The sequence below is a fragment of the Macadamia integrifolia genome, chromosome 3 (genome assembly GCF_013358625.1).
Source record: "Macadamia integrifolia cultivar HAES 741 chromosome 3, SCU_Mint_v3, whole genome shotgun sequence".
Taxonomy (NCBI): Eukaryota; Viridiplantae; Streptophyta; class Magnoliopsida; order Proteales; family Proteaceae; genus Macadamia; species Macadamia integrifolia.
In genome coordinates, this window is record NC_056559.1 from 28,731,675 (window position 1) to 28,757,274 (window position 25,600).

Genomic DNA, 25,600 nt, shown 5'->3' on the forward strand with positions numbered 1-25,600 from the left:
CCCCCCCCCTCTCTCTCTCTCTCTCTCTCTCTCTCTCTCTCATTCTCATGTTCGCTCCTCCCAAGCTGAGTGTCTCAGTGTCATACTGCGAGTGAGACAGGCCTCAAAGCCCCAACAAGGCTCCAACTGAGAAAAAAAGAAAAAAGAAGAAGAAGAAAAGAAAGGCAAATGGAACCAACGGAGATTGTGGAATGAGAACAGTTCGATCTATCTCTTTCTCTGTCTCTCTCACTTTCTTTTTCTCTTCGTCTATGTATAAAGTTGTAAACCATAAAAGGCCCTACACTTTCGTGCTAACCCGAAAGGAGGGCTTTTCATATCCAAAATCCTAGCTGCCATGGCCTCCATCATGCACCACAGCCAAATTCCCTCTACCGGTTCACCTCTTGTTTGCTTATAGAAAAAACAATTAATTAAGTTTAGTCTTAAATCAATTTCCACATGATTATTAACATTCAAAATTAATCATAATATAATAAGAAAGCAAGAAATCAAACAAAGGAGTAATATATTCTTATATTATTGATAATAGAATAATACCCCTTTTCAGCATATGGAGTTGATTTTTATTTTTATTTTTTAATTAAACCCCACAATTTTTTTAATATAAAGTTAATTAACTGGCTTGGATTAGGGGACAAATACATGTTTCCTTGACCTGATCAAAGGAGGTCTTCTTATTGACCAAACAGGTATTAGTAGTTAATAAATAAATTTGATTTTGCTTGGTTTTGGGTAAGGTGTGGGGTTAACCCAATAAAGGGTTTACTAATACCATCATGTGACCCCAACTAGGTATGGCTCCAACGCCCCCAGAATCCTAGAAATAGTTCTATTTTTATGATAAGGGTGGAGGGTTTGCAAAACCCACAACAGGTTAGTTAAGTCCTTGTCTTAGTGTGGTTAGTATGGTTAGGTAGCCCACTAGAGAAAAGTCCTCCATTGAAAACAACATTCAAGGACATAACTTCATCTGCTAATGTCTATTTAAGTAGGTCAAGTTGAACCCTTCTTCCCCCTCCAGCTAAGTCTTTACCATCATTTCCTTTAATTCCCCCTACAAGTCATGCAGTTCTTTCAACCTATACCTATAGGTCGTATGTTTATTAAGTAAGAAGAGGAATGGGAGACGAAGGGTTTTTATGCCTAATTTACTAGACAGAGAAATATGTTGAGAAATGAAGAATTAGATTCAATCTGACAAAATAGAGAGTTGTTAAAAGCACATTCCATTCTCCAAGAAGATCTTGCAATAACAAACAAATACTTTGATGAGTAAAGGGAAATCAAATCGAAGTAGATCAGTTTCTATATACAAATATATACATATGTGGCTGTGAGTTATGCTTTAAATAAACATGCCCTTTTGATGATTTTATCAATTAATGGAATTAGAATCCAAATTGGAAACCCCATCTGTGAAGGTGTGACCTATGACTATGATATGGTCTTGGCCTCGGGTGGTGGTCCAGCTTTACGGGCCATCTCATTTTTTAGCCATTAGGCAAACTGACAAATAGTCAAGTGGTAAGGAGACAGGCACATTTGCTGACAAACAGTCAAGTATTTTTAGTTAAATCGTGTATTATACGCATATTATATGGTAATACCATATTTTATTGTATAAAACACGAATTTCGGAACTATAGTTTAATGAATGACAAAAAATGTGAAATGGCTCAATGATTCATTTACAACGCGTTTAAAACAAGGATCCATTTACAATGCATTTTTCAGTGGTTCAACCATCAAATAAACCCGGCCTCCCTGGAAAAAAAAAAAAAACCCTAAACTGACTTTCCTCTTCTTCCCTTATTTTTTTTTTGTTCCCACACAGCTTTGGAATCCATCTGATCCCTTTCGCTAATCCATCCTTCTTTCCTTGCACAACTCTTCTATTCTACCAGGGAACTGCTGTTACCTATCTAGAGTAGCAATAAAGGCACCCGGCGCTGCTCTCCAGAGTAAGGGCAGCAACATGGCGGAGAAACTAAGCATGTAAGGAAGCTCATTATTCCGGCAAAAATGTAAGAATTTGTAATAATCTCTTGTTGCTGAAAATCTAAATTGTGTGAGGAAGTTCATTATTTAGATCTTTTCTTAATCTTTAGATGAATATATTATGGATGATAGAAAAAATTTGGATCTCTTGGCACAGGCGCAACGCAGCCTATGAGGAATCATTTTCCCAAAATGATGAGAAAAGGAAAGGCATATAGATTGGTGGATTATGTGGCGACGTAGAAGTGTGGAACAGTTGAAGCGCACGAAGGCGGCAACCTATCCGTGAGATTCGAATCCCTGTCGGCATCCGTAAGATTTCGAATCCTAGTCAGGCTAAGGGTAAGCTGGTAGCAGCACGGAATTATATAAAATTCTACGCAACTCCCCACGCACTCAACAGGGACAGATGGACACGTGCAAAATTCTCTTCATTTTTTTTCCAGATTTGCCCCTGTCAAAACTGCCACGGAAACGCATAATTGACTCGTAATGTTGGACGTAGCGAGTTTAGCGGGTTCTCCGTGTCAACATAATTGCCAAAATTTTCTGTTTATTAATAACTGAAAGTGATGGGAAAATGAATAATAATAATAATAATATTTTGATTAAAAAAGAAAAACAAATAAGATGGTTAGAATAAAGCCCTAAAGCCAACTACTATAGTACTATTTCTTCTTGGACTCAAATTCTCATATATAAGTCCTAACATTGATCCTGGTAACAATATTAGGGCTACATGCATGGGTTCTCCTATAAAATAATAGCAGTACCAAAGGTGGACCTTGATTCTATCATAAAACCAAATGAGCTATTAACTTCATCATTGAAAATTGATGATATCTAAGAATTCTAGGGAGTTGTTTTCAAAAGTAGAAGATAATTCCATATAGAAAGGTAGCAAAATGACTCATATTATTGTAATAAGGAGTTTATGATGCTATCATAAAAGATTCCTGTAGTGATCGAGATGTATATCTCGCTACTTCATCAAGTATGAAAACTTTAGATAGAATTTAGATCTTGGTTGTTCATTTCGTATGTATTCAGTCAATGATCAACTTGTTATATATCATGTATAATGGAGATTTTCATGTTCAATGGGATTGTGTAAATTTTATTTTATTTATTATTATTATTTTTTAAGTAAAATGTATATTCAATGAAGCCCAGAGAACAAGAAAAACCCAATCTGGGAAAGAAAAAAGGATAGGAGAAAAAAATTAAAGTAGAAATCACTACCCCTTAAGAAGGTTAGTAATGTTCCAAGAATAGGCAATGTGATGATTCCTTGGGGACTCCATTCAGGGGCTGAAGGAGTGATTAATCATTGCTTTGATCTCAAAAGAGAAGGCTTAACAAACCTAGGAAATTGTCTTGGATTGGTGGTCCATCTTTTAAGGTTGTATTTCTCCAGATATGATAGATTATTCTGTAGAAGGCAAGCTTATCCTTCTTGTCACAACCTGATTTTCCTTGAAAAATACAACTAACCCATTGTCATTCCTTATCAAAGGAGAGAATCATGTACATAGCAGGGTAGCACTTTTGTAAAATGCCTTTTTAGACAGTTGCGAAAATGAGCACTCAAAGAAGAGATGATTAATCTCCCTGGTACATGTTAGTATAGATAAGAATAAGAGGATTAAACTATTCTGTTATCTTGCGGAAAGGAAAGTGTAGGAATAGGGATAGTTCCCTCTAGGTAATAAAGCTATGGCTGGGGATATAATTCTCCAAGAGGGATGTGCAAACTTTTATTGGTGTTAAACAGGCGTCGGATCTAAGAAAAAAATCTGATTTCATTTGGAATATTTGATTCAAGAGGTTTAAGATGTTCCTCTAACGCTTTACTTCTCAAAGTTTCAAGAGACGCATGATTCTGATGTAGAGGTAAATGGAAAGAACTCAAGTAAGCGATGAATGATCACCACTGCAAATAGTTAGTTAGATACCGAACCATGTTAAATCCTCATGTTCATGTGTGATTATTTGCTTGATATCTTCCTCATATTTGTACACTCATCTCAATACCCCTAAGCGTAAAGGATATATGCCCACAAGATGTGATGCTAACTAATTAATTGTTAAATTGTGTAAATTTGTACCACCTAAAGAAACTTGGCTAGGTGGTGAATCCACTTACACAGTTAACCATAGCAAGGCAATCTAATGAGGTTGGACTCAAGAAATCTTAAAGATTTCCCTTCCTTACACTATTTAAGAAAACATAATTGCTACTATTTAGTGCATGTTTGACTAAACTCCTCTCAAATTCTCAGATTCTATTGGTTCTCTAATCCTGATAGCACCAAATCTTCTTGTACCTTTTTCTAGATTGCTTTCTTATTATGGGTTTAAAGCCAACGGCTAGAAGCTACCCACCCACACATCCCTTTATTCTGATTTCTAAATATTTAGAAAGAAGCATGAACGCCAATTGTCTCTTGTGAGTACACCACCCCTGGCGCCCCCACCCAAAAAAAAAGGTTCAAGCTCTCTAGAACAATGGAACAAAAGGAACTTAGAACTTCACCTAAAGTCTATACTCTAAAATGTACTTCTGACTTCAATTCATAAGACATAGCAAGAAATTTTCATTGAAAAATTCCATTTTGGGAAATGAATCCAGACATTTTTATGTAAGTAGGTACTTCTCTGATAGTGGATGATTATCAATCCTTACATGTCATCTTCCATGGACATATTTGAATATTTGTTTAACCATTTCACTTATTAGTTCTTCATATCTCTCAGCACTTCACTAGTATTTTAAAAAAAAAAAAAAGCTTATAAAAAGTAATCCAGAGATGACCCACTTAAGATCAAAAGAAATTTGTCAAACAAGAAGGCACTAACAAAGAGAAGACCTACCCACTTAGGATCAACATTAAGAAAGAAATTCTGTCTAACTCCAGGCACTAACAATCACAGAAAAGATCAGTATGTATCCTTCTTTAACTCTCTTTTAAGTTATTATATTAAGAAGTCAAGAGCTGATATGACTATTGAATAGTTAGAAGTCAATTTTAATTAATATATTTTTATTTATGAAAACCAGCTAATCTTTGCAGGAAAATTGTAGAACACAAATTTATGATATATAAATTGGCCATAAATTGAGGTGGTGGGTTCCTGGTGATGGCAATATCTGATGATGCGTGCTTAGATCCCCGCATTTTATTTGTCTGCCTCAGCAGGTTATGGGGTTGAAGTTCATGAGCCCCACATGTCCCCCACTTAGTTTTTTCAAAATATTAAATTTCTCCAACAGATGTAGCGTCTCTTTTTAGTCCTACATGAATAATTCTTTACTTCTCCCTTCCCATACCCAGCCATGGCTAACCCTAATTAGATAGCGTGTGTTTGAGTCAAATAGTTCTGAACTACTTAATTAAACCTCTCTATTTTCAAAGTTTTCAGACAAAAAATGGCTACAGAGAGAGAGAGAGAGAGAGAGAGAGAGAGAGAGAGAGAGAGAGAGAGAGAGAGAGAGAGTTCCATTAGTTTGGATGGGAATAAAAACAAGTTTCATTATTGGGTTGTAATGGCTGTTGTGATTAGGTTGCATGCAAAAGGTCCTACTAATGAACTAGTTATCTCAGATTTATTGCTTATTAGAACCCATTAGTGTAAAATGTAATCAAATCAGCACTCATTTATATATCATACACTAAGCCCTTCCTCTCTCTCTCTCTCTAGGAAAAAAAATCATACTTTAAGCTATTAATAGCCTAATAAGCTGCCCAGTCCTGTCTCTGAAGAACCAGAAAACCACAAAACTGACCCCCTGGCCTCCAATGGATTAAGGTTAGCTATGTAAAGCGACCAAATCTGCATAAATCCTAGAAGATAAGTAGCTATGGACCTGGGTAATGTTATTCTTGGCATTGGTTCCTCTCTCTCTCTCTCTCTGTGAACAAAAATATAAAAGGGACACAAAACATGAGACAAAACAGAGAGCGTTGGGAGGCCGCGATCAAAGCCAACCGTTGTGTCTTTCTCATTATGATTCCCATATAATCCATACCTCACTTCAGCGACCCATATTAATGCAATGATGGTGGCTGATGCTATGATTATGATGGAGTTACATATGGCATCTGAGTCATCTAAAAAATTTCTCTGACCCCACCATGGCCTTTTCTGGTCCCACACACCAGCAGCATCATCATCACCTTAATCTTTCACATTTGACCAAAGAAATAAGAGATTTAACTTCATTCAAACCTCAAGATTAACTTAATAATAACACCATTCATCCAAAATCAAACTCGTAAATTGTAAACTCTATCATCATCGCACTCTCAGCCGACCAATTCTGTGATTTCGACTGTGGGGCCCTTGATGAGCTTAAGCTCTCCTGATCATTTAATTTAATTGAGTTTCCAATTCGAAGAAAGGGTGATTACTTTTGAGGGATTGACAAAGATGGAAGGAATCAGCTTTTTGCCTTTCGGTGAATCATCTCTCAAAACCATCTTATTACTTTCCATCACTCTCCTCCAAAATCCATTTAAAAGTCTATGCAAATTACAAACAACTTCATCAACAGTTTTAATAAAACAACCAAAAGCATTATCCAATCCACCCACTCTCCTCTTCCCTAATACATCTAGAGTGAGGATTTAGAGTCTATAGAAGCTTAGTGTAGATAAATCTAAGGGGGTAGCGCAGTTGGTGAGCAACAAACTTGGTACGAGCCATAAATTTGGACGTCCTAAGTTTGACTCCCACTAGGCACATCTTGTGCCATTCACACGGGGTGTTTAGTGCTCTTCACTTTTTTCAGTGAAAGGTGAATGGTTCTTATTCAACCCTGGTACAACCCAGTCCGTGTGGTTGTGGGGTCAGTATGAACCTACGGGAATAGTCAAGCCGAAGGCCCGGATACCCATTAGCAAAAAAAAAAAAAAAAAAAAACTTACTGTATATATGATTCTATCAACCCACCTGTATTTTAGCTTTTGGAGAGGGTTTGGGGGTTTTTTGGGAATGAATCTCCAAGTTGCATGTACCTGAATTAATATCTGTCACATGGTAATTCAGGTGGGGTCCATTTGATTCAGTCGAATCGAGGCTTTTATGGTGATCAAATATAAATTCTAAAAAATCCGAAGCTATGAGAGAGTGCATAATATTTGTTAGAGTGAGAATAACCGTCCAAGGAAAATGTAGGAATGATGCCAACACACGAGAGAGTTTATGATTAAATTGGATTTTAATGATAAATAGTCAAACAATATCACCTCTAATTATTCACTAGTTAGAATTGTCATATTACTTGTCTATTTCACATATTTAGATGCTCACTTGGAGATTTTTTTTTTCCTAGTTACCTGTATGGAGGAAGTTTAATTTCCTTTTGCCTTTATTTTTTTCTTTTATATATTCTTAAGGTGGGGGACCATTGACAGGCTACAGAGCCCATGCACTAGCATAGGGACCAATGAGAGCACATGTTGAAGATTCATCCAAAAAGTTTAGGATTTTTTATTTCACATGGGGGTAGTCATTTCGCCCTTCCTATGTCGGGAGACTATGCATTGCCTAATAGCCTTCTTTTCCCATATTCTTAAATTGTAACATATGGGAGAAAGAATATTGTCAGGCTGCATAACGTATATTAGTACTTTATTGTGTGAGTGTGTTGGTCTCTACATCTTTATGTATTTGAAATGACATATCTACCCCTTATTATGTTGGACGATAAATAGATAAAAAAATAATAATAGACATACGATGACACTAGCATACACTATCCTGACGGTTAGAAAACTTAATCCCTAAGGCTATGTTTGGTAGCCAAGAGAAGAAAAGAAAAGAAAAAAGAATCTAGAAAAGAAAAGAAATGAAATGATGAGAAAATAAAAAGAGTATGTATGTTTAGTACCAAGAGAAGAAAATAAAAGAAAAGAAAAAATTCAAAAAAAATTTAAATTTTAAGAGAGAGATAGATACATAGGAAATCATTGTGTAATTATTCATTTTTTGTCTTATTATGTTTACATATTTTCTCATGTTTTCTTGTATTTTTTGTAAGATTTTTTTTTTTATATAGTAAAAGAAAACTTCACCATTCGGAAAACGAATTTTAAATTTCAAAACTTGTATCTTATCTTTTAGATAAAGACATATTAAGTGCAAATAAAAAAAAAAAATGTATAAAATCATATACTTTTTTCTTTACTTTTCTCCCTAGGCTACCAAACACAGCCTAAAATGCGGTGAAAAGGCATCAGAGAATTTGATCATCATGAAAAGGTGGTGGGTCCATATGGAATATTGCCACCGAAAAGAATGATAGATATGGTATCGGTACCGTCCGTATCTTATATCATATCAGATGATACTGATGCCCCAGCTAATCATTAAATATGTGGGATGTGATGGAGTAGCCACCTGCTCTGCCTCTATAGGTACTGTGGCCAACCTCCATTCAAATAGATTCCATTCTATAGGCAAGACAAGGATCTCGCAAGGTCTATTTCTAGGATCTTTGCCTCTAGAGTCTATTACAACAACCCTCTTACATTGTATGTACTCTTCGGTGGATGAAATCAACTTAATTTATTATTTTTTTTGGTAAAAAATCTATTTAATTTACTTTTTCACATTGGCGAAGCTTGCTTTGTGTGTACTCATACAATGATGCTCGTGGGTTCCTCTTATTAGTTGTAATTTTGTCCATCAAATTGATTAATAAAGTATTTATTTACATTTATGTTAGCCTGTTATAAATAAGCTTTTATTGTTCATAGGTTCAATTTCGAATTGTTCATGGTTAGAAAAATGTTAGCCATTTTGCTCATAATATATAGTCATGATAGTTAGTGTCAATATCAGATATATCTCATTAATCCATGCGAATACATTCTCGTACTCTTTTAAGAGCACAATTAAAGTTTGAATTTCTTGCTCACTCTAAATTTTGAAATTGAAACTGGATCGATTTGTTTCAATTTAATTTGATTTAAATGTACAGTTTTAATTTTAGTTCTTAATTAACACCATTAATTAGAAATGATGAAGTATACCGTCGAGATTTTCTTTTTAGATGGGTATACAATAGAAGGGTGGAGGGGGAAAGCTAACAACTTGAAGACTTGAACACAAGAACTCCAGGTGGTGAGTGTGGGCTTGGCACACCACACTCTAGAAGTTTTAAGATATTGTTTCCATGAATAGAATGTATACCATATTCCATTTAGAGCTCGTAATATACTTCTCCTGCTAAAACTAGGTATTTAGATGTTGTAAAATAAACTTTAGCAATTTTTTTTTTTTTTAATTTAGGCATCGTTTAATTGTCAAGAAATGAATGGAAAAAAAAAATTAATCTAAAGAGAGAGATAGACACATTAACCAATCATTGCATCATAATGCTATTTCATCATAATGATGTAATGACTAATTTATATGTCTATTTCTCTCATCTTAAATTTGAAAAGAAATATATATTATTTTATTTTATTTCTTGACAATCGAAATAAACAGAGAAAAAAGACATATAAATCAATCATTATCATCAGAGATTTTATTATTATTATTATTATTATTATTATTATTTTATCAACTCAACATAGCATTATCAATAAGAAAATTCCAAAGCAATACATCAAATATATATGGTTGTCACGTAATGGACCTATAAGACCCTTACGATAACTAATGGCCAACCAGTCCATTTGTACTCCCATCCATTACCCACGGTGGAGAATAGATCCAGGGATTCCAGAGTCCAGACAACCCAAACAATGATGATGATGCATTCAGTACAGCCTCCAGGTGAAGTGCAGCTGTAGGAGTAGCACCCACGGCCGTGCAATGCTGACTACAATAAACCAAACAACGCCTGCACTTCCATCCATCTATCCTCCATCCTGGCCTCCTGGGTGGTATTGCACTCAATCCATCAATAGACTCCTTCCCACAGGCTCTCAGAAGGTCCAGACTCCAGTCCCAGACACCAGAAGGAGCAGAGAATTATGATTATATGTCTTATCACTTTTGTCCCACTTATATCGTGGCTGGCAACGGTACGTGTTTTCAGGGTGGGGTGGTGGGATTGCTAGCCACCAATGCGAACCCTGATACTCCATTTGGAGATCCTATATATGTGGTGTGGGGTGAATTATTGAAGTTGGGAGTATCTTACATATATTTCAGTCATTGAATCTTCAGTGTAATTGTGGTTTCAATGCACTAATCCCGTGCATAGCTTACTGGTTGCAGCTGTTGTTGGTAGAGTAGATCTTAGGTTTGTGGTTTAGGGATCAACTTCTGTCACGTGCACATTCCTCCCTCTTGTTTGTGTGAGTAAAGTCTCCTTGAGTAGTTCATAAAGTATTATAGGGAATTGCTAGCAACAAATGGATGGGAAGGATCTTTGCCACAATAGCCCCCGCATTGAAGCTTGAACCGAGCCTCAGACTCTCTCCTCAATTAAAAACAAACCGCTCCCATTTGACTATTCAAAATCCATTCCTCTCATTAGGGGTGTCAATCGGTCAGTCCGGCTCGGTTTCGATCCGGGTTGAGTCAGTTTCGGTGTGGGAAAGCTGAAACCGAAACCAAACCAATAAGAAAATTCTGGTTTCGGTTTGGTTTCGGTTTCGGTGTGGTTTGGTTTCGGTTTGTCTTCGGTTTCTTAAATCAATTTGTAACCGGGTTGATTTCGGTTTTTGGTCCAATTTGGATTCGACTTTCCATACAAATGTATACAAAACTATGCAAATTTTGATTTTTTTTTAATGAATTTTGGACTGTTTCGGTTTTTTACCGGGTTGGTTTCAGTTTCGGTCTGGGTTTTGAGCCGGTTTCGGTTTGGTTTCGGGTTCATCCGATTTTTTGGTGCTGTTCGGTTTGGTTTTGGGGTTGCAATACTCCAAATCAAACTGAACCAATAAGGCTTTGGTTCGGTTTGATCCATGTTGTTATCGGTTTGATCTGATCGATTTTTCCGATTCGGTTTAGGAATTGACACCCCTACCTCTCATGTGCAAATTGCACATTGGCGTTAGAGAAAACCCTCACCACTTTCTCAGTGTGGGCTGGGTTTGCACCCTCACAAGGATCAAGGATTGTGTGGCCACTGCGCCGAGACTGGGTCGGAATATAGATCGGGAGGGACTGTTTAGAGTTGGGGAACAACATTACATGTACTAATCTACAGTCTACACCATTTAAACCAACAGTGATTAAGCTATTAATTATTAATCAGTTGTTAATCTTAATAGATGGGACTCACAAGTGACTGTCAATGTGACGGATGGAAGTATGTCATGCTGATGTCATGCATACGGAGAGAGACAAAGCCGGCCAGTGCACTGTGGATTACCATTGCCGGTGGGCCCATGCCCAACACAAAACAGGAAATTAAGGCTGAGAATATACCACCTGTAAGGATGTATGATTAGCAGAACCGTGGACGTATAATAGAGAGCAGATTGTAAAGGCAGAGGTGAAAAAGCCGAAGTTGTAGCTATGATCGATGAGAGCGACTGCCTGTCCATAGGCTGTTAATTATTTCATTAAAAGAAAAAAAAAAAACCCATGTTATGTTCCATATCAGATTCAAAGAAAATGAATATATTGATAAGGTCTTGGATTTCTTTACTTTGTATAAATCGATTTATGAGGTTAAGTTCTTTGAAGATTGATTTTCGATCTAGTTTGAGAAATCTTGAAGTAAAGTGAGAGTCATTTTAAAAGAGTTGTATGTTATCCTTAGCTCAACTAATGTACGAAAGAAGACCTGGGGTCCGTTTGATAACGTTTCAAAAAATGCATTTCTGCCGTTTCTATGTCCAGAAACGATAGAAACGAAACAAAAAGCGTTTGATAAAATTGTTTTCGTTTTATTTGTTTTGAGAAATTGAAATTGAAATTTCTACCAATTAATGGTTCAAGAAACGACCCATTGCCGTTTCTAAAAATGACTCGTGGCCATTCTTTTGCTAGTTACTATCGACTTCCAGAAACATGACTTATCAAACACCTTTAATTCCTTTTATGTTTCTAGAAACTGGAATTTATGTTTCTACTATTTCTTGAAATAGAAACGGCAGAAACATTATCAAATGAGCCCCTGGTGTCTTAATGAGTGGTAACCAGATAGAAACCCTAGAGTATAATGAAAGCCATTTATAAGAGGCACTTACTTGATCTTAAGATAAACATAGAACTCGAAAGCGTGATATAATATATTACGATCCCATATCATACTTTGGTTTTTTTTTTTTTGGGGAAGTGGGGTGGTAGTGGTGGTTTCTTGGGACTCATAAATGGAAAATGGAAACCCTTACGGCCAGTTTGATAACGTTTTTGCCGTTTTTGTTTCAAGAAACAGCAGAAACATAAATTTTCTTTTTTAGAAACAGAAACGGAATTGAAGGTGTTTGATAAGTCATGTTTCTGGAAGTCGATAGTAACCAACGAAAGAACGGCCATAAGTCGTTTCCAGAAACAGCGAAACAAGTTCACGTCTAAGTCGTTTCTTGAACTATAAATAGGTAGAAATTTCAATTTCTATTTCTGAAAACAAGTGAAATGAAACAGTATTTTCAAATGCTTTTTATTCTGTTTCTGCCGTTTCTGAACACAGAAACGCATTTCTTGAAACTTTATCAAACGGGCCCTTAATAAATGCATCTTTAGATTGGATATATGATTTCTGTTTGGTTTTATTTCATGTAATTGCCTTTGAGGCTGTATATTCTATCTAATTAACATTAACACTTCTTAATTTTGCGTTAAAAAAAAAAAAAAAAAAAAAAAAAAAAAGGAAAATTATGAAAGTATAACTTGGTATAATCTTTGACAATTCTTCAGAAAATAAAATTAACTAGATTTAATGTGACTTTAGTCAGTATTGTAGATGGACCTTATAAATATGGTCAATCATTTGATGGCCTTGCTGCCTTAGATGGACCTTAGACTATGTGTTGTGGGCTCCCTTACCCGGTTAAGTTCAAAGTTCTTCAATAAAATCCTAGGTTGCTTTGTGTTGAAATTTTTTCCTGTTGTATTTTTAACAGTTAAACTAAAAACCTTTTATCTTATGAGATTTCATAATAAATGATCACAAACATTGTTTACATTATTACATGCATTGCAATGTTACAATCCCATATCAATTATATGGGGGATTGATCCTATACCGATTTCACAAGATAATTGATATATGTTGATATAATCTTAAATTCCCTCACCTTGTAAGTCGATTTATGAAGTAAAGTTCTTCCAAGTTCGTACAAAGTCACCAATGTAAAACACCCCCCCCCTCCCCTTTTTTTCCTTTTAGTCACAAGGCTATGCCTTTACTTTTAATTAGCTTTGACTGGTTTTTTAGTTAGTATTACAACAACCCAAAAGAAGAATTGCATCCTAATTGTGTTCATATCTGGGTGGCTGAGTGGGTGGGTTAGATGAATCCCATTAATTGGGTCATCTAAGAAAGAAATGATGAGATAAAGCAAATGAAAAGAAAGAATGAAATAAACATATCTCAGCGCTGTTTGCAGACAAGGAAAGTGACTGGGAAAGTGAAAGAGAAACACCAAATCCTTGAGCAGCTTCAGCATAGAAAGCGATAGATGAACACCAACTTTCTCACAACAGCTTCAAGAGGAGAAACCCCAAAGTTTTTCATAGAAAAGATACCTTTAGCCGCATTTATGGTTTCAGCTGAATTATATATAGGTCCGATCCTGGACCATCTATGTTTGGGTACTCCATAGTTCCTAGTGAATAACAACCTCTTGGTAAGTAGTTTATTCTGCTTCTTGCCAAATCCATAATTTCCCTTTAACTAAAATAAGGGAAGTTAATTACCTTCTTTTCATCGTTGAACAACTCTTCATTGAAAACCTCTCTCTACTCTATAGCGATCTGCAAACATCGGAGAAGAACGAAGCCAGCTCCTCTGTACCTATCTTTTTTTTCTTCACATAAAATTATCTCATTGCCTTTCAATATATAATATTATTTTGCCGGACTTCATTGGTGCACTCCCGTATACCACTTTCTCAGAGAATCCTCTCGCGTGTTAAGAAAAAAAATATTTATACAAAAGCGAAGGCAATTTCCCTTCACCTACTATGAAGGAGGTATTTCTTCATCTTAGGTGATGATGGTCATGGGATATGGGTGACAAACTAAGAAGTATTTTAGACATTCATTCTATGAATGGAAAAAATAATGAGTGCCTTCCATTCCACTATTCTGATCGAGAAAGAATCTCTTCCGAACGACCAAGTCATAATGAGATTAAAAAACGAAGCTTCCTTGGCCGTGTGGAACATGGATTAGCATTATGTCATTCCTACAAGTGATCCCCCATCTAGGATTGGAAGAAGTGCTATATGAGGACTTCAAGATCAAATATAATATGTTTCTTTCCATTCCTCGTGAGCCACTTATTTCTCCGAAACAAGAGATCAAAGTGATTTGACTCATTTTTTCCAATAAGTCAGCGGCGTTACACCATTGCGATACTTCGAATAAACTTGAGTACATATAGGATACACCGGTGCTAAAACCTTTTCTCAAGATATCTTCCAAACTGTTGGGGTCGTTCCTCCAGATGTTGTTCCCTTGGTGTGAAACCAGTTGGTTCCGTAGTTTTAGAATTCTGCTGATCCCAAGTACTCCATCTCCAAGGTGAGTGGGTGTTCCCTTCTCCCACTGGAGAAGGAAAACTTTCCACACACACAATCTGAGCTTGTGCTAAGCTTTAATGGATCAATTATGGGCTTTTGAAGCCCAACCTAAGTTTTAACCAAGGGAAGCTTAAACTACAGATAAATAATATTTGTCTTGGGTTGGAGCTGTTGGGCTGGGTTTTCAAGGAACCATTATGATATATCCGGGGGAAATGCTTAAGACCTGTTTGATTTTGTTTTTAAAAACGTGATTTTTCGGTTTTTTTGTGCTCAGGAATGGAAAAACATACAAAAAATTATTTGTTTTTTTTGTTTTGCTTCACTTGTTTTTCGAAATAGAAATAGAAATTTATACTTATTTCTGTGTCTAGAAACAGAAATGGAGAAACAAGTCAGACTTACTTTTCTGTTTGTAGAAACAAGTGAGAGGGATAAAAATTGTGAAAAACATAATACTTCACTCGACCTACCCCAACCCATTATTGAAACTTATCGTCATCCAGAAGCGGCGACTACAACCTGGTTGTGCAAAGCTCACAGTTCTGATGTGCTTCATCCTTCTGAAACTCATCTCCATGAAGCATGCCTGCAACTCCAAAGTCATGCCTTGACTCGTGAGTTGCATACCTGCAATGTCATGCCTTCACTTGTGAGTTGTATACCTGCAACATCGTGCCTTCACTAGATTACACTGTTGAAAACTTTTTGAGAAACAAAAAAATTAAACACCTTTTTGCAATTCCAAAAATCGTTTCTTAGCCCAAAAACAGTAGAAATATAATCAAACGGACCCTTAATTGGCAAAGAACAAAACCCCTCAAGTAAGAAGTTATGAGTTCAATTGCTTTGGGGTCTGTTTTTTTATTGTTATTTTAATAATAATGAAAACAAGAAACTAATTAAAAAAAAAAAAAAAAAAAGGAAAACTTCATCAAATAACCACGTGAGAGCAAGTGTTCAAGGGTGTAAATGGGCCTTTTTGGTCCAGGCTCAGCCAAGGCCTCTAAACCCAAACTTGCCTAAACAACGAGATCTCTGAATCCGAACACAAACCTAACAGCTATCGTGGCTTTTTGGAGTAATTATGTATTTTAGAGAATGGGCTTCAATATGGACCTAAAATGGGCAGTACTGTACCCAGCCCATGCATGAGGTATGGACTTATGGTGATCAATTCTCTAACACGTTTCCTCTATATAATATACACGTGGCTTCTGTTGCATGTGCCAGCTTTGAACCTGTTAAATTCCCCAGTGCCCAAAGCAGCCTAGCTTCGTTCCCATACAAAGTGATATCTACCATAGATCCTAGAGAGAGAAAGAGAGGAGAGAGAGAGAGAGAGATGTGGAGAAGGCAAGGGGTGACTAACACCACAAGCTGGTTTCGCCATGGCTATGATAAGGTTGCAGGTTTATTCAGGCAAAGAGGGGCCAAAAAAGCTGAAAACTTTCCAATTTTGGAAGAACACCCTGCATCACAAGAGCTTGCAGAATTAGCAGTAGAAGCCCATGATTTAGTTCAGCTACAAGAGAAGACGAAGGCCAAGTGGTTAAAGAAGGAGTTCAAGATCTATCGATGGAACCCAGACCATCCAAACAACAGACCCTACCTTCAATCCTATTTCATAGATCTCTCCACCTGTGGTCCAATGGTATTGGATGCGTTGCAGAAGATCAAAGCCGAAAAGGACTCCTCATTGACCTACCGGAGGTCTTGCAGGGAAGGCATATGCGGCTCGTGCGCCATGAACATAGACGGTACTAACACAGTGGCCTGCCTTAGACCTATCGACACTGACACCACTAAGCCTTCCACAATCACTCCCCTTCCTCACATGTTCGTTGTTAAGGACCTTGTTGTTGATCTCACCAACTTCTATCATCAATACAAGTAAGACCCAAGTGGCCCAGATCCTTTCAGTTCCTTGTTTTAAGATCAATTTGTTTAAAACAGAGAAATTAATAGAAGTCTAAACCTACTTATTATAGGGGTGTGAACCGGTCGGTTCGGGCTGGTTTGGTTTGAGTTGAGTCCATTTCAGTCTGGGTTTCAGGTTCATATCGGTTTGTTATTGGGCCTGTTTTTCAGTTTTGGTCTGTTCGGTTTAATATACATATTTATACAAAATTATTGGAAAATCTGTTTTTCTAAGTTTTGGGCTGTTATCGGTTTCTTATTAGGTATATATGTGTAGATTTGATTTCAGGTTCATAACCTAGGGGTGTCACTTGGCTGCTATCTTGGCTGCACAACCCCCTTTGCCAGCCAAAGAAATAGAATAATTTCTTTTGCATAGGTTAAAAAATACCCTCTAGGTTTTTAGTATTTTTCAAAATGCTTTCTAAGATTCTATTTTTCTAGCTCCCACATGAGTTGCCACCTAGGTTACCTGCACTGATAAGTTCGACTGAGAAAGCCCAAAGCTGGTCCGGTCTGGTCCACTTATTAAATGTGTTGGGGTCCAGCCATTGAAATTCATGTGTTTCCGATGAAGGGTACTACCTGAAGAAACCAGACCCTCTCAAGTGTGCTGAGTGCGTATCCAATGACCAGGGTGTGTGGTATTGTCAACCATCCGATGTGAGTTGGGCACATTGTGGAAGTGGTGAGGATGTGGGCCACCCTACCCCAAGGGCATCTAGATGGGGCTGAACAAAACTCGTTTTAACATGTTTAAAGGCCATTTAGAGATAAATGTCTCATTAATCTGTTTATAGCATGTCTAAGGTGTTTTGTTTAGCCTAATAATTAGTAGTCTGATTAAAGACTGGTACTGATCAATTGTTTATCAATTAGTAGTCTTTATGCCTAGCATATGAAGACCGGTTTCTTGAACAGGTTGGTCATAGTGCGGGGATCTAAAGTGGTGAATCCCGATTAGGCCCGACGGATTGACACCCCTACAAATACTCCATACAGAGTTGGACCAATAAGGCCTTGGTTTTGTATGATTTGGTTAGGGCCACTTTGGTTTGATTCCAATTTTGACATCCCTACCAACAACTTACAAACCCCAAATTAATCTGAGCCAGTGTGAGATACACACATTAAGACCTTGCACATCATAATAATCTACTTCACTATAAATTAGAGCTGTTCTGTATCTACCATGTTGTGAAACAGGTTGATTGAGCCATGGCTTAAGACAAGGAAGAGACCAGAGGATGGGAGGGAATTCAGGCAATCACCGGCAGATAGGAAGAAGCTAGATGGGCTATATGAGTGTATATTGTGTGCTTGTTGTACCACTTCCTGCCCTTCTTATTGGTGGAACCCAGAGGAATTCCCTGGACCAGCTGCATTGCTCCATGCTTACCGATGGATCTCCGACAGTCGAGATGATTTCACAGAAGAGAGATTGCAAGCTCTGACTGAAGATCAGAAGAGGCTGTATAGGTGTAGAACCATAAGGAATTGTACCATTACTTGTCCTAAGAGCCTCGACCCTGCAAGTGCCATTCACAAGATGAAGACTAGGCATCTTCTCTCACTGCCTGTTGAGAGAGTTGAAAACCTATGAGACCCATGGGATGAGTGTTCCTGTAAGAGGCGGGGCAGTTAGAAATATTACAGATTTTGTGCTTCAGATTTGTTAAAGCTTCCATCTTAAAACCAATTGACTTGAACTGTGTATGGAATCAATCTATGACCTATGCAATCCATAGACCGAAGATACTGATACTAAGGTGTAGTCTGTCCCTATGGCGTGTTCTTCTCTGTCCCTATGGCTTGATATTCTATTGTCTTTTCTTCTTCTCCCAATCACTGTTCTCCTCCCCTTGGTTTGTGGGTGTTACTTCCCATTAACTAGTTCACTCTTTACAATACGACATTTTCACTCCCTTCTCCCTTGTGTTGCCAAGTTCATCACGAAAACAGGCACAACAGAGGTCATAGAGTAGCCGTTGCTGATTGGAGTAGCATCATTTGTAGCAACGAGGCTGGTTGATCTAAGAGTTGCATTTGTTATATCTGGGACAAAATTAAAGACCAATGTCAGATTTGGGTAGGAGTGTCAATCAATCAGGCTTAATCAGACTTGACCATTTTGAAGTCTTACACCATGATCAATCGTTTATCTAATCAAGCTTACATTGGGCGAACATGATATGGTTTACATTCAATTAGGCTCTTGGGTTTTAATTAGGTTTCGGTAATCAGGCTTTAACCAAGCTAAATGCTTGTTTAGCTGTAAACAGGTTGTGACTAAAACATGTCTATGCGACAAATCTTCCATTTGGCCAAAGGTAAGGTCCAAATAACTTATCTTCACCCCCCCTTTCATTTTTAATATTAAAAGCATGTCTTAATATTGCCTATCTTTAATTTATGGGCACTAGATGTAAAATGAGAATTTTATTTAGTGATTAAAGGGTTGGGCTAGGTTAGGATTAGGTAGGCCTATAATTGGTCAGTTCAGTCGGTCGATTGACAAGTAAGGGCCTTGCATCAAGAATGATCGATTACAATCGGGTTGAGCTTGAGCTTAAGAGGTTTATCAATCAAGCTAGACTAGTTCAGGCTTGGACGAGCCAAGCCTAAAATTGAAACCCCTAAATCTAGGAGAGTTGTGACTCAACTAGAGGCTGGCGCAAAGTCAGCAAGGCATGCTCGTTGCCCCAATCAACCTACCACCATTTTATCTGCCTCCATGGTTCTACTTTTGGGGTTGAGAGCATTGTCTAATATCTGTCGACGTACCACTGTGAGCTTCAATCCCACTTGGCATAGAATCATGTCTAGAGACTCTATATGATTAATGCATATAGATATTGATAAGCACCGTCCATCCCTTCCTCTCCAAAGTTTCGACCAAAGTTTGTGTAGGTTATTGTTAGAAGTTCAATTTTTTTAAAAAGCTTTCTTTTTTGGAGAGCGTTGTTTGTATTAGTGGTTCTTTGCTTGTCAACTCTCCCTTATGTCATGAGCTTTACAATTTTCACTGGCCAATTGCCCAATGTTAAAGTTAGAATCAAAGATTAAAAAGGAAGACCAGAGACTCTGGATCAAATCCATTTACTTGTCAGTTACATATTTCAAGTGGCCACTATAGAAAACAGAATCAAAAGTAAATTACATTTATTTGACCGTTATAAATATTAATTCTATTTTTGAGGAGTTACAAGTTTCTATGGTTTTACAAAAATAAATGCAATTTGTTTGTTGGTTACTGAAACTTTGTCATGTTCTATTTGCTGTCGTGTCAACATTGTTATTGGGAATTTCTATGATATTTTATCATCCCTTATAATGGATGGCCTGTCAATGACATGTAGGGTAGTTTGGTCGATCCCAATTGGAATCATCGTGAATTAACCAACCGGATTTTCAAATTCCTGAATCCGCACAGTTGGTTTTTGTTATACGATCCTGACCGTCGACCTTGTAGGGCCAGTTGGTGCAATATTCCCCAAGGAAGTCCAAAGTCTCCAAACTCCTAAAGGGAAGAAAATTAAAATAAACTAAAAAAAAAAAGGGGGGGAGTAGGCGAGAGGGGGGAACTGGAAAGGAATTAAGAAAAGGTCTCAAAAGCATCAATTACAGCTGGCATTCATACGTGGTGGCCGCTCATAGCTATACGTGATAGTCTCACACCTTTTCTTTTCCCATCCATTAGGCCTTAGCTGTAAAATGTCTAAAAATGATTTCCTCCAAAAAAAAATTTTTTCTGAAAAAGATGGTATTTTATCTCTTTCTCTTTTAAATTATTATTATTTTTTTCTTTTCTGTCCTCTTAATTCTAGAGATCCATATTTGTCCCAGAACCGGATATTCCGGTGCTCCATACTTTGTCCTCATTGCACGATCACAAAGCACCATCTCAAATAAAACTGAATTCTAATACTAATCCCTCTTTCTTTTTCCTAATTTCTCTTTCCTACCACTCTTCAATCTTCGATTCCTGATTCCCAATTCCCATTTCTCATTTTCAAAATCTCTTTCAGAGAAAGAAATAAGAAAAAAAAAGAAGATTTCTTAGTAGCCACTCCAGGAGGTCGTGGGTTCAGAAAATACACACCTTCCTGGGGTGGTAGGGTTGTGATTGTGATTCTTCTTCAAGCAATCTTTGTTTTTCTTTTTCAATTTTAATATATAAAATGGGTTTTCTCTCACCTTTAAAAAAAATTGTCATTTGTTGAATCTGTTCTAGTTTCTGGTTGGTTGGTCCTTGGTAGTTTTTAGTTTTCTCTCCTTGACTTTGATTCAGAAACTTGAGATGGTTTGAATTTTTCTCTGGTCGATCGATACAGCTGCCGGGGACGCGTAATTTCCCGGCAGTATACAGCCCTTGGGTTTCAATTCAGTTTCCATTTCATATCTCTGGTTGTTTTTGTATCTATAGAAATGATCTGTTCTTCATAGGAAGGATAGAGAGGAAACTATCGAAAGAGATAGAAATGTCGGATTGTTCGCCAGATAAGAAATCAGGTTGTGGTGCTATGTTTCTATACGTTTTCCGGCCAAGAAGATCACAATCTGCGAGCGAGTTACCCACACAGAACAAGACCATTGTGAAGCTATCCAGTTCCAATTCGAAGCGGAGACGAGGCGGATCCGATGATTCTGCCTTCCTCGACACCTACAATTTAGCTGAGCCTCCGCCGAAGTTACCCGATAAGCCCCTCGTTAAAGCTGCTCCTCATAACCCCAAAGCTTATCAGAATCATCAACCCAGGAAACCCTCTGATGGCGGCGATGGAAGGGCATTGGTGGTACCTTCAAACACAAACACAGCACTAACAACGAAGGTGGTGCCAACAACACAACAAGTTATGCAAGGAAGAAGAGTGCCTAAGGACGCCATAGGAATTTCAGGGGAGCTTGAAATCATGATCGCCGATCACCAGAGGAATAAGGGAAGCAGCAATCTCGTTCGTGCTTCGTCAAGCAATGTGTTCCTCTTTGGTCATTTGGGCAACATCAGGCAGCCAGGAGCAGGAGGGGGCAATCAAAATTCAGGTAACCAACAACAACCAATTTCCACTTCCACCGCCAACAATGTTCTGGATTACCTCCCCAAGACTGCTCGAGAAAATTTTAATGGAAAAAAATCAATCGGTAGCAATGGTGGTGTAATGGGCAACATAGTTAGGAGAGGTAGTAATGATGAGAGCCAGCAACCGGAGAAATCTCTTTGTCGAGCTCTGTCCAGGAGATTGGATCCAGAGGAATTGAAGGTAATGGGTAATGAGGAGTACAAGAAAGGAAGATTTGGGGAAGCCTTGGCATTGTACGATCGAGCAATTCTGTTAGACCCAGACAAGGCTTCGTATCGTAGCAACAAGAGCGCTGCCTTGACTGGTATGGGTAGGCTTCTTGAAGCTGTTTCCGAATGCAGAGAAGCCATCAAAATCGAACCTTCTTACCAAAGAGCTCATCAACGTTTGGCCACATTGTATCTCAGGTACTGTAAATTGCGTTCATTAGTCAATTTACGAAGTCAATTTTTTATAACCATCTCTGTTTTCACAGATTGGGAGATGCAGAGAAAGCTTTGAATCACTATAAGAGATCGGGATCTGAGGCCACCTCTGACGATTATGCGAAAGTTCAAGAAGTGCAGACACATGTGAATAGGTGCAATGAAGCTCGGAGGATGAAGGATTGGCAGACATTGTTGAAAGAGAGCAGAATCGCAATTTCCTCCGGCGCCGATTCAGCTCTTCAGGTCTATAATTGAAAGTGAAAAATCAATTTTTTTGTAAAAAAACTGAATAATACTAACGTGGGGGCAATTGGATTTTGAATCTTTGATTGGTTAAAGGTTTTGGCAATGCAAGCGGAGGCATTACTGAAGCTTCAGAAGCATGAAGATGCAGTTAACACGTTAACGAACGGGCCGGCCTTCGACGTTGACGACTGTACTAACTTCTTCGGCACCACCGTCTACGCTTATATATTGCAGATACGAGCCCAGGTTGACATGGCCGCCGGCAGGTTTGAGGAGGCGGTAGCGGCGGCACAGAGAGGGGCTCGATTGGATTCGAGTAATAGACAGGTGAGTGCGGTGGTAAGGAGGGCCCGAGTTGTGTCATCGGCGCGGAACAGTGGTAACGAGTTGTTCAAGGCTTCCAAGTTCTTGGATGCGTCTGTGGCGTACAGTGATGGGTTAGAGCACGACCCGCTTAACTCGGTCTTGCTCTGCAACCGTGCAGCCTGCCGATCCAAACTCGGTCAGTTCGAGAAGTCCGTCGAAGACTGCACCACTGCTCTCAACTTGCGCCCTACTTACAGCAAAGCTAGACTACGGCGAGCAGATTGTTACGCCAAGGTAATTGTGAAGCTCGGGATCGGTCAACCGATTTCCCATCGATTTTTCAACCCTTTTACCCTATTAAATCGGTATTGAGTCGGTGTTCTAATCGTTCCCTTTTTGGGGTCATGGACTCATGGGTCTTTGAATCGGGCAGTTGGAGCGGTGGGAGGCAGCGATTCAAGACTACGAGACGTTGAACAGAGAAATGCCGGGAGATGAGGAAGTGGGCCGAGCCTTGTTGGAGGCCCAGTTGCAGCTCAAGAAGCGGCGAGGCGAGGAAGCCCAGGGCTCTGACTCAGATGCTGACGTCATAGTCATCTCAAGTCATGAGCGTTTCAGACACTTCGTTATGTCTCCCGGTAAGTACTTATAGCATGAATCGGGAATCGTCCAATTCCCACGTTTTCCAAAATTTCCTATTCGCCTCAGATTTGGTCTAAGATTGCTTTGAATCGGAATCGGGAGGGAGCGATTCCAATTTTTAAACCCGGGAATTTGACTATAAAGCCCCCGAAATTTCCATGTAATTAACAGGAACGTCTGTGGTGCTCTTCTGCAACGAATCCTGCGACGAGCAAATATTAGAAACAATGGAGGATCTCTGCAAAAGATACCCTTCGGTCAACTTTCTCAAGGTCTCTACCCAAAAACCCTTCTTTTCTTTTTCATTGAACGACTGTGTTTCTTAATGAACAATTTGATAATAAATATTCGATTTTGATTAGGTCGATATCGAGGAGAATCGAATCCTAGCGAAATCAGAAGGATTTGTTAGTGGAAGTTTGGCGGAACCAATTATTAAGATATACAGGAATGGATCAAGAGTCAAAGAAATTGCCGGCGACGATCTTGAGCTGTTAGAGAGCTCTGTTGAATATTTTGCCAGTTGACGTAAACAAACAGGGTACACAAAACAGGGAGTAAGAGAGAGAAAAGAATCCCTCTAACCAATTTGCGATTTCCCTTCCTTTCCCCATTTCCTGCTCCATCTTCCTTAAGGAAAGAGAAAGACATACCAAGAGAGAGAAGCTCAGGTTGCAGGCAGAGATCGAAGAACAAAACCATGTAGCATGTAAAAAATGAAAAATGAAAAATGAAAAATTTAGAGTAAGGATCGTTCAATCAATCGCCCATTCGCATGATTACCTCTAAGGCTAATGGATCTGCTGGTGGCATAGCCATCGGGGAGTGGCAGCAGAGAGAAGAAGCATACAAGACCAAATCGGAGCAGAGCGGGGTGGTTTTGTAATTTGATTGAGTAATCGAGAAAGACAAAATTGGTGGGGCGGGGTGGTTTTGGAATTTGCACTACTCCTTTTTTGCCCTTTTTTCTTTTAATTCAAGAAAATGTATTCATATATGTGAGTGTGACCTGAAAAAAATTTGAGAAGTTGAGACATTTTGTCGTTCTTTGGAAGTCTCATAAAAATTGAAACTATGGCTATGTTTGGTAGTTAAGAAAAGAAAATAAAAATTTTGGTATCTAAGAGAAGAATCAGAAAGAAAAGTAATTTAGAAAAGAAAAGAAGAAAAAAGAAATGAACTGGTAAAAAAAAAAATTATGTCTGTTTACTCACCAAGAAAAGAAAAAAAATAAAAAATTATCTTTCTTATGTTTTAGGCAAGATTTTTTTTTCTTTGGTATCAAAAGTAAACTTTACCATTTCCAATGTAAATTTTAAAATTAAAAAAAAAATATATATATATATATATATTTTTTTTCTTAGAACAAGACGTACCAAACACAATGAGAATTTCTTATACTAACTGTACAATTTTTGTATTTTTTTTTCTTTTCTTCTCTTGACTACCAAACCCAACCTATATAAAAAAACACAAGTAACAGAAATAAAAATAATAAAACAATTATAATGCACAGTATCTATGTTTCTATGAAAACACATTCACTAGCAATAGAGAATAAGGTTACAAGCTCTCCTACTCATGCCTTTATGATTTATAAAGAATTCTGGTTATCCCTAGTAATCCCATCGCTACCAATTTGAAGGGGGAAACAAAGAAATAGATTTTCTGATTTGGGTTATGGGATTGCTACCTCGTTGCATGGCCCTTGCTTCTAGACACAATGGCATACGATACCATCCCACTCCATGTGAAATAAAAAGTTTCATTCATATTGATGCCCCCTACACATATTCTCATTGGCCCCATGTAGTTGTAGAAGTCACACGGCCATTTTTATTAGTCAATTCCAATGGGGGTTCATTGGTATGGGTCTGTTCTATTTATTTATTTATTTATTATTATTATTATTATTATTTTAGGTAAATCAAGCCAGCTAGGTTTGTAGAGGAGGAGGGATCCTAATTCCTTATATGGCGTAATATGGTCTAGAGATCTAAATTAACACATGGGCCTCTGTAGGCCCATTTACCACCAAATAGCATAATAATAGGTGGAGTAGCAAAAGTAAAGGTAAACCAAAAAGTCAACCATAGTTAGTCCATCTAATCATATGATTAAGAATGCTAATTCAGCTACCAATGAGTGCACACAAAGTAGCAATGCACCACAGAGAGACAATTTCTTGGGCAGATTAGGGTCTGAAAGTGATTGAATTTCAGTTTCAACTAACCCATCTATGAAGTCTTGAAGTTTAAAAGGATGGGAAATGTTTCCCCGCCAATGTACCATCGCCTTTCACATGGGTTTTATT

General features: G+C 37.9%; 2 protein-coding genes across 2 annotated transcripts; both read left to right on the forward strand.

Moving 5' to 3' along the window:
* Positions 1–16,008: 16,008 nt before the first annotated feature.
* Positions 16,009–18,212, forward strand: LOC122074322 (succinate dehydrogenase [ubiquinone] iron-sulfur subunit 3, mitochondrial). The gene is made up of 2 exons (XM_042639150.1): positions 16,009–16,556; positions 17,790–18,212. Exons 1-2 carry the CDS (start codon positions 16,009–16,011, stop codon positions 18,184–18,186), a joined length of 945 nt encoding a protein of 314 aa, XP_042495084.1. The 3' UTR covers positions 18,187–18,212.
* Positions 18,213–20,530: 2,318 nt separating this feature from the next.
* Positions 20,531–24,352, forward strand: LOC122073105 (inactive TPR repeat-containing thioredoxin TTL3-like). Its single transcript, XM_042637628.1, has 6 exons — positions 20,531–22,071; positions 22,140–22,335; positions 22,432–22,938; positions 23,078–23,282; positions 23,458–23,558; positions 23,649–24,352. The coding sequence occupies exons 1-6, from the start codon at positions 21,065–21,067 to the stop codon at positions 23,811–23,813; spliced, it is 2,181 nt and encodes a 726-aa protein (XP_042493562.1). The 5' UTR covers positions 20,531–21,064; the 3' UTR covers positions 23,814–24,352.
* The last annotated feature ends 1,248 nt before the right edge of the window (positions 24,353–25,600 follow it).

What these genes read in the sequence shown, in the direction of transcription:
- LOC122074322 (XM_042639150.1), top strand. Translation starts at nt 16,009, where the DNA reads ATGTGGAGAAGGCAAGGGGTGACTAACACCACAAGCTGGTTTCGCCAT. An exon ending in AACTTCTATCATCAATACAA is followed by an intron (nt 16,557 to 17,789) that starts GTAAGACCCAAG and finishes GTTGTGAAACAG; the next exon opens with GTTGATTGAGCCATGGCTTA.
- LOC122073105 (XM_042637628.1), top strand. Translation starts at nt 21,065, where the DNA reads ATGTCGGATTGTTCGCCAGATAAGAAATCAGGTTGTGGTGCTATGTTT. An exon ending in TTGGCCACATTGTATCTCAG is followed by an intron (nt 22,072 to 22,139) that starts GTACTGTAAATT and finishes CTGTTTTCACAG; the next exon opens with ATTGGGAGATGCAGAGAAAG. An exon ending in GAGCAGATTGTTACGCCAAG is followed by an intron (nt 22,939 to 23,077) that starts GTAATTGTGAAG and finishes TGAATCGGGCAG; the next exon opens with TTGGAGCGGTGGGAGGCAGC.